The sequence below is a fragment of the Sus scrofa genome, chromosome 3 (genome assembly GCF_054392235.1).
Source record: "Sus scrofa isolate SSC_HxYL_T2T_F1_AM1 chromosome 3, Sscrofa_HxYL_maternal_Yorkshire_Landrace_v2.0, whole genome shotgun sequence".
NCBI lineage: Eukaryota > Metazoa > Chordata > Mammalia > Artiodactyla > Suidae > Sus > Sus scrofa.
The window spans coordinates 64,128,006-64,144,637 of NC_139385.1; the positions used below are offsets into that span (position 1 = coordinate 64,128,006).

Sequence of the window (16,632 nt, forward strand, 5' to 3'; positions counted from 1 at the left end):
GTGCATATACATTTACAACTGTTATATCTTTCTTCCTGGATTAATCCTCTGATCATTATGTAGTATCTTTCTTTGTCTCTTGTGAGCATCTGTAAAGCCTTTTTTTTTTCTGATGTAAGTATTGCTACTCCAGCTTTCCTTTTAATTTCCACTTGCATGTAAGATCTTCTGCCATCTCTTCATTTTTAGTTTGTATGTGTCCTTACGTGTGAAGTGGGTCTCTTGTAAACAGCACATATATGAGTCTTGTTCTTATATTCATTCAGCCAGTCTGCCCAATAAATATTTTTGAATCCACCTCTATAAGAAAACAAAATACAACCTCACCCCCTGATTAAGTATATTATTTCTACATAAGGGACCAGAAAAGATGGCAGAGATTCTTTAAAACCTATTTGACCTGTTTTTTAAATCCTATAGTGCACCCCATTTTCCCTAAAATTCTATCTACTGGTATGGTTACAGGATCCCATGAGAAACAAATCAGAGTTACATAATGACCAGAAAGAGGCTTCTAAGAACTCAAGATGGTGTGATACAAGAACTGTTGAAAATTATGAGTCACTGATGCTTGTAGGACATAGCTAAGGAATTAATTTAATAAAATTAACCTTTGAAAAAATAAATCATTGTAGAATAGAGAAAACAAAGCAATCTGCAAAGTGGTCTTAATCTGGGTTTACCTGGGATTTCCCAATTTATGCTTTTTCTCCCAGAATAACTACTAAGAAAGACACCTTTAACTTTTGAAGTCCTGGTTAGAGCAATTCTATTCTTAGGTTACTGCAAGTTTATAAAAACCCTGGTATTTACAGAAAGATTGAGCATTCTGCCTGTCCTTGGGTAATTTGGGGTGGATTTTCCTCTATTTTGTTGTAAGATAGTTTTTAATATAGAACGTGGTTAATAGAAGCCTCAGGAAAATAAACAAGCCTCATCATCACACATCTATTTATTTCTCATCTGCTTGGCACCAAGCACATTACAAGTTGAGTACACCTGATTTTTAACTTCCCAACAACCTTGGAAGGTTGTATAATCTTACAGAGAAAGAATCAGTCTTAGAGAGTTAAATGACTAAGCTAACAGAGCTAATAAGAGTGTAACTTACTCCAAAGTCCATTAGCATACATCCATCATGCCAATGAGTGATAGACACTCAGACTCCCCAAGTAAGAGGTCTCAGAACTGTCCTTTTCCTATACCAGCCCAAGGAGTCCAAGAGCTCTCTGGGGAACCATCTCTAGCCATGCTGCAAAGAACAAGCCTCCTAGTTCAGTTTTAAAACATTGATCATCATCTCTGTTTAGTCAGCACTGGAATAAACAGGAATGGGAAACACATACATAGCATGTCACAACAAAAACTAAAGCCATGGGACCTCTGGAAAGTCATCAAACTTCTCTTGGATTTAGTCCCTCCATGGACAATAAAGGCAATATTACAGTTGTCTCTGGACTTTCCCAGATTTAAATTGCTAGGATTGGAGCTACAACTCACCTATAGTAATCAGTTTTATCACCCGGGAGACAGGATACTCCTCTCCCAAGTGTGTATAGGATGCACGGCAGGTATAGTGCCCATTGTGTGCGGTGGTCACATTTGCTATGATGAGTGTATTTGTTATTCCAGTGAAGTTTACATTGTCAAGAAGGAGAGGTTTGCAATCCTAGATCGAGGGAGAGGAAGGAAGTATCACAAGTCAATTATTTATATTCATATACATGCACACATGTATTAATCAAAAGGTTCCTTGCATATGATTTTTAATATTGTTTTTTTTACAAAGTCAAAATTATATTCCCAGGATATCAAGTTTTTATGCCTATGGGCCTTGCACTTTCAAGAAAAGGGAAAGCAAACTTGTTTTGCAAGAAAAACGCATTTGAGGAGAGAACACTATCACTTCTTAGTAATGCCATACTTCCATTATTCACTGACATCATTTTATGTTTTAAACATCTACAAGATGATTCCCCATGTAAGCTTCAACAAACCAGGTAAAGATACCAAAACATGATGTGTTCCATGGAGTGCTGTCCAAGCCCTTTTCAGGAAGTTACAGAAACCACTAAGTTACCTCAGGACCACTTAATATTCATAATAAAACACAAAATACACTTTGTAATATACTTTGTAGTAGTTATATCTTAAAATCTCTAAATTTATAGTTCCTTTAAACATCTTTTATGCCTACTACACTTTGCTCAACTGTATTTTAGTAAATGAAACAAAAAAATATTTTGTTAAGCTGCAAATTAAATATATAACAATCTTAAAACTTTTTTTAAATGTCCTATTGAGTTCTACCACTCAAAAACAAATATACCAAATGAAAAAGTACTTTGCAGAATCAAGTGATTGTCTATTCTAGAAAACTATTTTATTTGTTGAAGAAGTAAAATGCCATTTATAATATAAAATTACCTTATACCACTGTATTTTGGGTAATTCATTGTTTTCATCTTCTAAAAACTCCAAATAAGGACATACAAGTTGTCCATCTCCTGCAACCGGTAGTCTCTGTGTAAATACAGCTTGTGCGTTGTAACACAAGTTAGGCTCATGCTCTATAAACTTTGCAGCTAATTTAATTTTGAGGCAGTAAGTTGAATTTCTAAAATAAATAAAAACAAATTCATTGAAATATTTGTCTGTCCTTAACTATTGCAGGTACATACAATGCATATTTGTAACATATGAATTCATTTCTTACCTCACTGCACAATAGTAATCTCCTGAATCCTCTACCTTAGCAGGAACAAACCAAAGTTTATCTTTATGCTGATGAATCCTGGAGTCTCTTTTCATAGATATAGGTGTCTCACCATCATTTGTATACCAAATTATAGGGCCTTTATTTTCACTTGTGATAATAGGACATGAACGAACATCAATTTCATGTGCAGTAGAAACTAAAATTATTTCATCTTCACGCTCCTCACATTTATCTTTAAAAGGAAGAAAAGGAAAATCATTTCTATAAGAAATTTCTGACTGTTTCTCAGTGGAATATCTAAACATATTGATTATTAATAAATATATCAATTTGTGTTATACATGAGAGTATTAACAGCCTTATGTTTGAGAGAATTAGCTTGGAAGTCTGAAATATTTATTCAAATCCAGGGTGTCACTTACTACCTGTGTGTCTGAAGCAAGTCATTTAACCAGCCAAATCCCCTCTTTATTCAGCTAAAAACTGGGGATATGGTAGCAGGAGAGATGTTTGCTTCAGTAAAAAGATAGAAAAACCAGAATTTAACCTCCCACCTGAACAACACAAAAATGGATAGAGTATATGAAGAAAGAATGTTCAAGACATTATTTTCTGTCCTTTGTTCCACATAAAGGAGCAAAGGACAGAAAGATGGGGAATAAAGAAGGGAGCGCTATGGTTTTCCCAAATTACTGTCTGGATAGAGATTCTAGGCCTGATGATTCAGGGAGTAAACATATGCAAAACCCAGTGTTTTCTCTTGAGTTGACGAGATGGAACCAGGAGTCCATGTAAACCAAGAGACTGCAGGACAGAGTACTAGGGAGACTGTAGCTACATAATGAATAAGAAAGCTTTGGAGATCTACAGAGAGTCTCGAGTTTCAGCTGAGTATGAGTTAGTACAAGCATGTAAGAAAACTACTCAAGGCCAGAGGGATAATTGCAAGAGGATTAGAGTGAATAATACCTGGAACACACACACACATGCTGGGAATATTTGCTGCTCTCAACAGTGAGAATGGACAACCTCATTAACAAAGGGATATGGGGTAGAGAACCCAGAAGGGTTTTGATTCAGTAGATGGAGCAAAACAGGCCTAGAATAAACTCTGTTATAGCTTTATTAACAAAGCTTAAAAGACCTGAAGGAATAAACTATTTCTAAGTAACAACCTTGTGGAAGAAAGTAGCAGAGAAGGATCAAGATACAGAGGAGTAAGATGCTGCACTCGCCTTCTCCCATAAATATCAAAAAAAACCCAACACATATCTACATGTAAAACAATATGCACAGAACATCTACTGAACACTGGCAGAAAAAAACCTCCAAAAAGGGCAAGAAACTCTCAACATAACTGGGTAAAACAAAAGAAAAATAAAAGAAAGAGAAAAGGAACCAAGACGGGACTAGCATTCCTGAGAAGGAGCTGTGAAAGAGAAAAGGAACCCACACCCTGGGAAGCCACCTAACCCTTGGGGAGATAAGCTGAGATGGAGGGACCTGAAAGTTGTTGAGAAAAGTGCAGCAGCTAAACTGAGGAGGCAAAGTAGAATGAGAGACACACAGACCATCTGCACCACTTCCCCAAACACCACAGCCTGAGACGCTTGGGCAGGGGCTGGGCACTGAGAGTCAGACTCCACAGGTCAGTTCTGGGAGGGGACTAGGGTTGGCTGTGTGGAGACAGCCTGAGGGGCTAAGGAACAGTGTGCTGCAGTCTGGAGAACAGCAAGCTATGGGCTGGGGAGTGAAACACAATGGCAGAGGGAACCTGGAAGGAGGTAATGCAGATTCCTTTAGAAAGAAACTAGACAATATAAGGAGGAACATAGAAAAATTAGAAAATTCATTTGCAGAAACTCAGAGTTAAAGTCACTAAAGAGCAGAATGAATAATGCAGAAGAATGAGTAAGTGACTTCGAAGATAGAATAATGGAAATCATCCAATCAGGAAAGCAGACAGAAGACAAAATGAAAAAACACAAAAGCAATATGAGAGATCTATGGGATAATATAGAGCGGGCCAATCTATACACAACAGGAATTCCAGAAGGAGAAGAAAAAGGGGATGGAAAATATATTTGAATAAATTATGTCTGAAAACTTTCCAAACCTAAAGGAAATAGATATCAAGATGCAGGAAGCACAGAGGGTCCCAAACAAGTTGAATCCAAATAGGCCCACAACAAGACATATTATAATAAAAATGGCAAAAGATAAAGAGAGGATTCTAAAGGCAACAAGAGAAAAACTGTTAATTATAAGGGAACCCCCAAAAAGGTGAGCAGCTGATTTCTCTACAGAATCACTTCAGGTCAGAAGAGAGTGGCAAGATATATTCAAAGTTCTAAAAGGAAAAAAATTTGCAGCCTAGAATACTCTACCCAACAAGAGTATCATTTAAAATAGAAGGAGATGGAGTTCCCGTCATGGTGCAGTGGTTAACAAATCCGACTAGGAACCATGAGGTTGCAGGTTCGGTCCCTGGCCTTGCTCAGTGGGCTAAGGATCTGGCGTTGCTGTGAGCTGTGGTATAGGTTGCAGATGCAGCTCAGATCCCATGTTGCTGTGGCTCTGGCGTAGGCCGGTGGCTACAGCTCCATTTAGACCCCTAGCCTGGGAAACTCCATATGCTGCGGGAGTGGCCCAAGAAATGGCAAAAAGACAAAAAAAAATTAAAATAGAAGGAGAAATAATTTCTCCAAAAAACAAAAGCTAAAAGAGTACAGCAATACTAAACCCATTCTAAAATAAATACTGAAAGAGTTTCTCTAAATAAGAAAAAAAGAAGAAGAAAGGAGATGGAAGAAATCACAATTGGAAAGCAATCGCTTAAATAAGCCAGCATACAGAACTAAAAGGAAAAAAAAAAAAATACTACTGTAAAAGTGACAATAAACACAAGGAACAGAAAAAGGACAAACATGAAGATGTTAGAAAAGACTTCAAAATCACAGAATGTGGGGAAGGAAAGAAAATATAGACTATTTTTAATAACATGTTTGAGCCTATATGACTATCAGACTAAAGCAAGCAGATATAGGAAGAGGTTAACATACTTAAAAAACAGAGCAACCACAAATCAAAACCAAACAGTACATTCATGAAAACTAAAAAGAAAAGAACATGAGCATAAAATAAGTGGAAAGCATCCCCCAAAAAAGAAAGGAACAAAGGAAAAATACAGAATCAACTGAAAAACAAGCTTTAAAGTGGCAATAAATACACATTTATCAATAATTACTTTAAATGTCAATGGACTGAATGTTCCAGTCAAAAGACACAGAGTGGAAGATTGTATAAAAAGGCAAAAACCTACAATCTGCTGTCTACAAGAGACTCAACTTAGGGCAAAGAACACATATAGATTGAAAGTGAGGGGATGGGAAAAGATATTTCATGTTAATGGACAAAACAGGAAAGCGAGGGATGCAATACTCATATCAGAAAAAAATAGTCTTTAAAGCAAAGGCCATAAAGAAAGACAAAGAAGGACACTATTTAATGGTAAAAGGATCCATTCAAGAAAAGGCTATTACAATCATCAATATATATGCCCCTCATATAGGAGCACCTAGATACATACAACAAATGCTAACAGACATAAAAGGAGAAATCGATGGGAATACAGTCATAGTAGGAAACTTTAACACCCCACTCACATCAATGGACAGATCCTCTAGAAATAAAATCAATAAGGCAACAGAGATCCTAAAAGACACAATAGAAAAATTAGACTTAACATTTTTAGGACACTACATCCAAAAAAATCAGAATATATCTTCTTCTCAAGTGCACATGGAACATTCTCAAGGATTGATCACATACAGGGGCATAAAGCTAACCTCAACAAATTTAAGAGTATAGAAATTATTTCAGGCATCTTCTCTGACAACAATGGCATGAACTAGAAATCAACCACAGGAAAAAAAAATGAGAAAAAAAACCAACTACATGAAGACTAAACAACATGCTACTAAAAAAAAAAAAAAAAAAACAATGGGTCAATGAGGAAATCAAGAAGGAAATTTAAAAATACCTTGAAACAAAGGATAATGAAGACACAACCATTCCAAATCTATGGGATGCTGCAAAAGCAGTACTAAGAGGGAAATTCACAGCAATACAGGCCTTCCTCAAAAACAAGAAAAATCTCAAATTGGCAACTTAATTAATTAGAAAAAGAAGAAAAAAACAAAACCTCAAGTCAGCAGAAGGAAAGGAAGCATAAAAATCAGAGTGGTAATCAATAAAATAGAATTCCAAAAACAATTTTAAAAAATCAATAAAACCAAGAGCTGTTTCTTTGAAAAGGTAAACAAAATTGACAAAACTCTGGCCAGACTCACCAAGAGGATAGGAAAAAAAACCCAAATAAACAAAACAAGAAATGAAAAGGAGAAATCACAACTGCAGAAATACAAAAATCCATAAGAGAATACTATGAACAGTTATATGCCAACAAATGTGACAATCTAGAAGAAATGGACAACTTTCTAGAAGACTTACAGCCTGGCAAAACTGAATCAAGAAGAAACAGATCAACTGAACAGACCAATCACTAGAAATGAAATTGAGTATGAAGTAAACACACTCCCTACAAACAAAAGTCCAGGAACAGATAACTTCACAGGCAAATTACACCAAACATACAAAGATTAACATGTACCTATCCTCCCTAAACTTCTCCAAAATGTTGAAGAAGGCACACTCCCAAAGATATTCAATGAAGCAACCATCACCCTAATACCAAAATCAGGAAAAGATACTACCAAAAAAGAAAACTATAGGCCAATATCTTTGATGAATATAGACTCAAAAGTTCTCAACAAAATTTTAGCCAACCAAATCCAACAACATATAAAAAAGATAATACAAGTGGGATTCATCCCAGGTTCACAAGGATGGTTCAACATATGCAAATCAATCAATGTCATACACCACATTAACAAAAGAAAAGTCAAAAACCACGATCATCTCAATAGATATAGAAAAAGATTTAACAAAGTGCAACATCCATTCATGATAAAAACTCTCACCAAAGTGGGTCTAGAAGGAACATATCTTGACATAATAAAAGCCATTTATGACTAACCCACAGCAAATATAATACTCAATGGAGAAAAGGTGAAAGCCTTCCCACTGAAATCTGGAACAAGACAAGGATGCCTACTCTCACCACTGTTATTCAACATAGTATTGGAAGTCCTAGCCACAGCAATCAGACAAACAAAATAAATAAAGGGTATCCAAATCTGGAGAGGAGAGAGAAAATTGTCACTGTATGCAGATGTCATGATACTATATAGAGAAAACCCTAAGGACTCAACCCAAAAACTACTCAAACTGATCAACGAATTCAGCAAAGTAGCAAGATACAAGATTAACATTCAAAAATCAGTCGCATTTCTGTATACAAACAACAAAACATTAAAAAGGAATACAAAAATATAATACCTTTTAAAATTGTACCTCAAAAAATTAAATACCTGGTAATAAAGCTGACCAAGGTGGTGAAAAACTTTTATGCTGAGAACTATAAAACACTAATCAAGGAAATTAAAGAGGATGCAAAGAAATGGAAAGATATTCCATGCTCCTGGGTTGAAAAAATTAATATTGTAAGAACGGCCATACTACCCAAAGCAACCTACAGATTCAATGCAATCCCTATCAAATTACCCAGGACATTTTTCACAGAACTAGAACAAACAATCCAAAAATTTATATGGAACCACAAAAGACCCAGAATTGCCAAAGCAATCCTGAGGAACAAAAGCCAAGCAGGAGGCATGATTCTCTCAGACGTCAGGCAATATTACAAAGCCACAATAATCATGACAGTGTGGTCCTGGTGCCAAAACAAGCATACAGACCAATGGAACAGAACACAGAACCCAGAAATAAACCCAGACACCTACAGGAAATTAATCTTTGCCAAAGGAGGCAAGAATATAAAATGCAGAAAAGACAGTCTTTTCAGCAAGTGCTGCTAGGAAAACCGGACAGCTGCATGTAAATCAGTGAAACTGGAACACACCCTCACAGCATGCATGAAAATAAACTCAAAATGGCTTAAATACTGAAATATAAGACAAGACACCATCAAACTCCTGGACGAGAAAACATAGGCAAAACATTCTCTGATATCAACCTTATGAATATTTTCTCAAGTCAGTCTCCCAAAGCAACAGAAATAAAAGCAAACATAAATCAATGGGACCTAATTGAACTGACAAGCTTTTGCACATCAAAGGAAACCAAAAAGAAAACAAAAAGCTTACAGAGTGGGAGAAAATAGTTTCAAATGATGTGACAGACAAGGGCTTAATCTCTAGAATATGCAAGCAACTTATACAATTCAACAGCAAAAAAAAAAAAAAAAAAAAAAGCCAACAACCCAATGGAAAAATAGGAAAGACCTGAAGAGACATTTTTCCAAGGAAGATGTATAGATGGCCAACAAGCACATGAAAAAATGCTCAACATCCCTGATTGTTAGAGAAATGCAAATCAAAACTACCACAAGATACCACCTCACACCAGTCAGAATGGCCATCATTAATAAGTCCACAAATAACAAATGCTAGATGGAGTCTGGAGAAAAGGGAACCCTCCTGCACTGTTGGTGGGCATGTAAGCTGGTACAGCCACTATGGAGAAGACCATGGAGGTACCTTAGAAATCTATACATAGAACTACCATATGACCCACTAATCCCACTCTTAGACATATATCTAGAAAAATCTTTGAAAAAGACACATGCACCGAGATGTTCACTGCAGCACTATTCCCAATAGCCAAGACATGGAAACAACCCAAATGTCCACTGACAGATGACTGGATTAGGAAGATGTGGTATATATACACAATGGAATACTACTCAGCCATAAAAAAGAACAAAATAATGCCATTTGCAGCAACATGGATGGAACTAGAGATTGTCATCTTGAGTGAGGTAAGTCAGAAAGAGAAAGACAAATACCATATGATATCACTTAAAACTGGAATCTAATATAGGGCACAAACGAACCTTTCCACAGAAAAGGAAATCAGGGACATGGAGAATAGACTTGTGGTTGCCGAGGGGGAGGGGGAGGTAGTGGGGTAGATTGGGAGCTTGGGGTTAATGGATGCAAACTATTGCCTTTGGAGTGGATTAGCAATGAGATCCTGCTGTGTAGCACTTGGAAATATGTCTAATCACTTATGATGGAGCATGATAATGAGATAAAATACAATGTGTACATGTATGTGTAACTGGGTCACCATGCTGTACAGTAGGAAAAAAAAGTTTATTGGGTAAATAATCAAAAAATAAAATAAAATAAAAACACAAAACTATACAATAGAGGCTCATCCACAAGAGAGAGAGTTCTGAGCCCCACTTCAAACAGACAAAAACCAACATCAGCAGAAGGAAAGAAATCATAAAGACCAGAGCAGAAATCAATGAAATAGAAATGAAGAAAACCATAGAAAAGATAAATGAAACTAAAAGATAGTTCTTTGAATAGATCAGCAAAATTGATAAACCCTTAGCCAGACTCATTAAGGAAAAAAAGAGAGAGGACTCAAATCAATAAAATTAGAAATGAAAAAGAAGTTACAATGGACATCACAGAAATGTAAAGGATCATAAGAGACTACTATAAGCAACTATATGCCAATAAAAATGACAACCTAGAAGAAACGGGCAAATTCTTAGTAAAGCACAATCTTCCAAGACTAAACCAAGATGAATTAGAAAAGATGAATGGACTAATCACAAGTATTAAAACTGAAAACTGTGATTAAAAAACTTCCAACAAACAAAAGTCCAAGACCAGATGGCTTCACAGGTGAATTCTATCAAACATTTAGAGAAGAGTTAACACCTATCCTTCTGAAACTATTTCAAAAAAAAATTGCAGAGGAGGAAACACCCCCAAGCTCATTCTATGAGGCCACCATCATCCTGATACCAAAACCAAAAATACCACAAAAAAAGAAAATTACAGGCCAATATCATTGATGAACATCAATGCAAAACATCCTCAGCAAAATACTAGCAAACCGCATCCAACAATACGTTAAAAGGATTGTACACCATGATCAAAAATGGGATTTATCCTAGGGATACAATGATTTTTCAATATATGTAAATCAATCAGTGTGATACACCACATTAACAAACTGAAGAATAAAAACCATATGATCCTCTCCATAGATGCAGAAAAAGCTTTTGACAAAATCCAATGCCTATTTCTGATTTTTAAAAAAAAGTGGGGCTAGAGGGAGACTATCTCAACATAATAAAGGTCATATATGCCAAACCTACAGCTAACAGCATCCTCCACAGTGCTGAAAGAATTCTAGCTAAGATCAGAAACAAGACAAGGATGTCCAGTCTCACCACTACTATTCAACATGGTTTTGGAAGTTCTAGCCACCAGAGAAGAAAAGGAAATAAAAGGAATCCAAATTGGAAAGGAAGAAGTAAAACTACCACTGTTTGTAGATGACATTCAACTATACCTAGAAAATCCTAAAGACACTACCAGAAAACTGTTGGAGCTCATCAATGAATTTGGTAAAGTTGCAAAATATAAAATTAATACACAGAATTCAACTGCATTTTGATATACTAACAATGAAAGATCAGAAAGGGAATTCAAGGAAACAATCCCATTTACCATTGCATCTAAAAGAATAAAATACCTAGGAATAAACCTACCTAAAGAGACAAAAGACCTATACTATGAAAACTGATGCTGATGAAAGAATTCAGAAGTGTCACAAACAGATGGAAAGATATACCATGCTCTTGGCTCTTGGATTGGAAGAATCAATGTTGTCAAAATGACTATACTACCCAAGGCAATCTAAAGATTCAGTGCAATCACTATCAAATTGTCAATGGAATTTTCACAAAACTAGAACAAAATATTTTAAAGTTTGTTCGGAAGCACAAAAGACCCAGAATAGCCACAGTAATCTTGAGAAAGAAAAATGGAGCTGGAGGAATCAGGCTCCCTGACTTCAGACCATACCACAAAGCTACAGTCATGAAAAACAGTATGGTGCTGGCACAAAAACAAATACAGATCAGTGGAACAGGATAGAAAGCCCAGAATTAAACCCATACAACCACACTCAATTAATCTATGAGAATGGAGGCACAAAAATACAATGGAGAAGAGACAGTCCTTTCAATAAGTGGTGCTGGGAAAACTGGACAGCTACAGAAGAATGAAATTAGAACAGTCTCTAACACCATATATAAAAATAAACTCAAAATGGATTAAATACCTAAATATAAGACTGGATACTATAAAACTCTTAGAGGAAAACATAGGCCAAATACTCTCTGACATAAACTGCAGCACTATCTTCTCAGATCCACCTCCTAGAGTAATGACAATAAATAAAAAATAAACAAATGGGACCTAGTTAAACTTAAAAGTTTTTGCACAGCAAAGGAAACCCTAAAGAGGAGTTCCCATTGTGGTGCAGCCGAAATGAATCTGACTAGTAACCATGAGGTTATTGGTTCAATCCCTGGCCTCATTCAGTGGGTTAAGGATCCGGTGTTGCTGTGGTGTAGGTCTCAGATGTGGCTCAGATATGGCATTGCTGTGGCTGTGGCATTGGCCAGTGGCTACAGCTTTGATTGGACCCCTAGCCTGGGAACCTCCATATGCCATGGGTACAGCCCTTTAAAAAAAAAAAAAAAAAAAAAAAAAAAAAAAAAAAAAAAAAACCTAAACAAAATGAAAAGATAACGCACAGACAGAATGGGAGAAAATAGTTGCAAGTGAAGTGACTAACAAGGGATTAATCTCCAAACTATATAAAGACCTTCTACAGCTCAATATCTAAAAAACAACCCCATAAAAAATGGGTAAAAGATCTAAATAGATAAATCTACAAAGAAGACATTCAGATAGCCAAAAAACAGAAGAAAAGATGTTCAACATCACTAATTATTAGAAAAATGCAAATCAAAACTACTATGAGGTACCATCTTACACCAGCCAGAATGGCCATCATCAAAAAGTCTACAACCAATAAATGCTGGAGAGAGTGTGGAGAAAAGGGAACACTCCTATGCTGCTGGTAGGAATGTAAATTGGCACAATCACTGTGGAAAACAGTATGGAGATTCCTCAGAATAGAATTACCACTTCATCTAGCAATCCCACTCCTTTCCTGGGCATCTACTTGGAGAAGACCATGACCTGAAAAGATACGTGTACCCCAATGTTCACTGCAGCACTATATACAATACCCAAGACATGGAAGCAACCTAAGTGTCCGTCGACAGAGGAGTGGATAAATAAGATGTGGTGCATATACACAATGGAATATTACTCGGCCATAAAAAAAGAAGAATGGCATTTGCAGCAACATGGATGGAACTAGAAATTAACAGGCTAAGTGAAGTTAGACAGTGAGACACAAAGGTCATATGCTATCACTTACATGTGGAATCTAAAAGAAGGATACAATGATACATGTAGAACAGAAGCAAACTCACAGACTTTGAAAAACTTATGCTTACCACAGGAGACAGGTTGCAGGGGGAGGGACAGACTGGGGTTTGGGATAGGAATGTTCTAAAATTAGGTTGTGATGATGGTTGTACAACTATGAATATAATTAAAGGAATAAAAAAATAAGATGCATATGCATCATACCATTGATCTAATGAAAATTATTAAATTATAAAAAATTAAATAAATTTTGAGATCCAAAAATGAAGACATATATTCTTATCAGCAGATGTAATATTATTGAGTTATCCAGTTATGTCCAAACTGATTTATATTCAATATTATCTCAATTATGATGATGGTTTCAGGGGTGGGTATGTATGTCAACACATCAAATTGAATACACTATACATAGGTGGTTTATTTTATATCTCCTAGAGCCCTCTATCAGGCTTTTTTAAAACAGAATTGAAATAAAAGTAGCTAGGCACTCAGCATGATACCTGCACTAAGTGAGGACTCCTAAGTATTCAGCTCCTAGCAGTGGCAGTAACAACAGTCACAGTGATCAAAGAGTAAATTTTAAGGTCTCAGCTAAATATACTCTTCTCTTTATCTGGGGTTTGGCCCCCCACCACTCCACCAAAATTGTTTTGATCAAGGTCACCTATGACTTTCATATTGTAAAACCCAATAAATAACACTCAGACCATCACCTCACTTAACATATCTGCATCAGACAGGTGTCCTTCTTATCCTTGAAATACTTTCTTCAATTGGCTTTCTGGCCACTTGTCTAGCTTTCCTCCTATATTTTAGGCCAGTCTTTCACTAGTTCTCAGGGGATTGGGAGCCTGACCACCAATCCTAGGAGGCCTACAGGGTTCAGTCCTTGAAGTTCTGTTCTCTTCTAACCACGCCCACTCCCAGATGGCCCGATCTTAGTCTCTAGACCAGCTGCTTGCTAAAGTCTCCAATTTGTCACCTCTAACCCCCAGGCTCCAGATGGCTTAGTCAACACTGCTATTTTTACATCTAATGGACAGCTAAATGCAACATGTCCAGTCTGAACATTTAACCTTCCCCCACCCTATCAATGGCAACTCCATCTTACTCGGGCCTTTACCTTTTATCATCCTTGATTCTCCTCTTTCTCTCACACCCACATCCAATCTATCAGAAAATCCTGTTGGCTGTCCTCAGAATATATGCACATTTTCACCACTCACTTCTTATCACCCTTGAATAAGCTACTATCAATGCTTGCCTGGATGGTTCCAATGGCCACCTATCTGGCCTCTCTGTTTCTGCCTTTGCCTCCCTATGATCTGTTCACAGTTTAAGAACTAAAATGAGCCTGTAAATGTATGTTAGATCACCTCTATGGTTTTAAGGAGGGAACCCAGGCAGTCTTCCCATTTCACTCAGAGTACAAGGCAAGATCTTTAGCAAGGTCAACAGGACTCTACACGATCAACTCATCACCATCCCCCATTACCCCAGTGACCTCATCCCTTTTCATGTCCCTCACCTTTCAGTCTGCTCCAACTGCACCAGATTTCCATTCCTGGAACGTGCCAGTACTTGTGGCCTCAGGGCCTTGGTACATGCTGCCTAGAATATTTCCTCACCCCCAACCTTATAATCTGTATAGCTCCCCTCTTCCCCAGATTCAACCCAAAAGTCAACTTTGTGAGGCCTTTTATGGCCATACTTATCAAAAAATTTAACCTTCTATTTACCTCAATCCCAAAACTTTAACCTTCCTTTCCTGTTTTTTTTTTTTCTTTCTATACTTATCACCATATGATATAATCTACGTTTACCTATCACCGGGAGACATAACATATGTTTACTTTCCAGTATACTGCCTCTCTCCCCTACTAGAAGGTAAACCCATGCAGGCACATATTTCTGTCTGGATTATTCATCACTGCATCCCCAGAAGCTAGTGTCTGTCACAAAATAGGGGTGCAAAGGCATCTTCAGCAAGAGAGAGGAAGAGAGAAAATGGATAGAGAAAACAAGGAACAGTCCCTTGATTTCTTGATGGCTTTTAGCTGTGGGTTCATAAAGACTGCATTTATCACTTCCTCCGAGGCAATGCCAGGATTTCCCGTATTGTACTCTTCCATCAGCTACAAAGTGGCAAGAGGCCCGGACTAGATATTGGAGATTTGGATTGAGGCTCTTACTCTGAAACGAGCTGCATGACCTTAGGTTCTTAACTTCACTGGGCCTCAGTTTCCCAATGCGTAAGTGAGAGAATAAGAAGCAAAGATGGGAAAGACTGTGCAGCATTGCAGTTCTGTGACCAGAAGGCTCTATTCCCAGGAGCCCACAGACACAGGTAAGAAGAAGGACTCTGTTAGGGAAAGTATTCCTGTATGTTAAATAACAGATTTTTCTCACAGACAAAAACACAAGGAAATCCTTAACTTACCAGCCTCCAGAGAAGACATCAGTACAACTATGAAACAGGCAAGCCTGAGTAATACTTTCATATTCTCCTGGAGAAACAGAGGAATGAAGAAAAAAATTTTAAATGTCACTATCCCCAGCCCCAAATATATAAAACTATGCACACTGATTCCCCACCTGGCCCCACCGACACCCCCAAGTCACACTAACTAGGCTCCCTACATCATTCATATGATGTACTTTCTGAATGGAAGTGGGGAAGAGGAAGATAGAGATTTTTGATAGAATTGGATACAAACTCACCCAACTTAAGATTAACAAAATTTCCATCATCTTTCCAATATTCATTTCCATCTAAACTTCCCTCCAAATCTAATCTACGCTACACGCAAAGCAGACTACTTACTAGACCCTAAAACATCTGGCCTCTACTTACATGGCTTTGTTCCCCACCCATTGTTGAGACCACCTGCAAAGTCTCCCCATATTCCCAGATCCTGCTAAAGGTCACACCATCACTGTGTGAGGTAAGACACTAAACCATTGGTACAAAACAGGAGAACTGTACAGACATGCACCAAAAAGATTAAAAGAAATAACAGTAAGTTAAAATTGGATCGGTTCTTATGGTTGGTTGGTTTTCCCCTTCTTTGCGGTTTTTCTAGCTAAAATTGCTACAACAAGGATGTATGAATCTTATCACAAAGAAAAAGAAGCAAAAACAAAACTTCTACAGCCCCTCAGAATAGTTTAGAGGCCACATCAACGTAGCATCAGCTACAACAGGCATCCATCAGCTGTAGGGCAATGTATGAAAATGAGTTCCTGGTAGCCTATGGTTTTAATTTCGTAACATACAAGGCGGAGGGTGTAATCAGATTAGGCACTTAGCAATGCTGGAAGGAAAACATGCCCTGGCCTTATCCATAAAGTCCCTAAAATAATATCCACTGAAATTGAAAAAAAAAGAAAAAAAAAAAAAACTACTCCATTTTACCTCCCTCTCTCAACTGC

At 37.1% G+C, this 16,632-nt stretch overlaps 1 protein-coding gene across 4 annotated transcripts in view; it reads right to left on the reverse strand.

The window, feature by feature from the left end:
* The window catches only part of IL1R1 (interleukin 1 receptor type 1), a 94,442-nt gene that overhangs the window by 25,524 nt on the left and 52,286 nt on the right, over nt 1-16,632 (reverse strand). For all 4 annotated transcript variants that reach the window (XM_021087129.2, XM_013995919.3, XM_013995920.3 and 1 more), the window contains exons 4-7: nt 15,641-15,707; nt 2,717-2,951; nt 2,428-2,617; nt 1,501-1,669 (exon numbers count right to left, since the gene is read on the reverse strand). In XM_021087129.2, coding sequence (XP_020942788.1) covers nt 1,501-1,669; nt 2,428-2,617; nt 2,717-2,951; nt 15,641-15,701 — 655 coding nt within the window. In that variant the 5' untranslated portion in view covers nt 15,702-15,707. The remainder of the gene's footprint in view (nt 1-1,500; nt 1,670-2,427; nt 2,618-2,716; nt 2,952-15,640; nt 15,708-16,632) is intronic.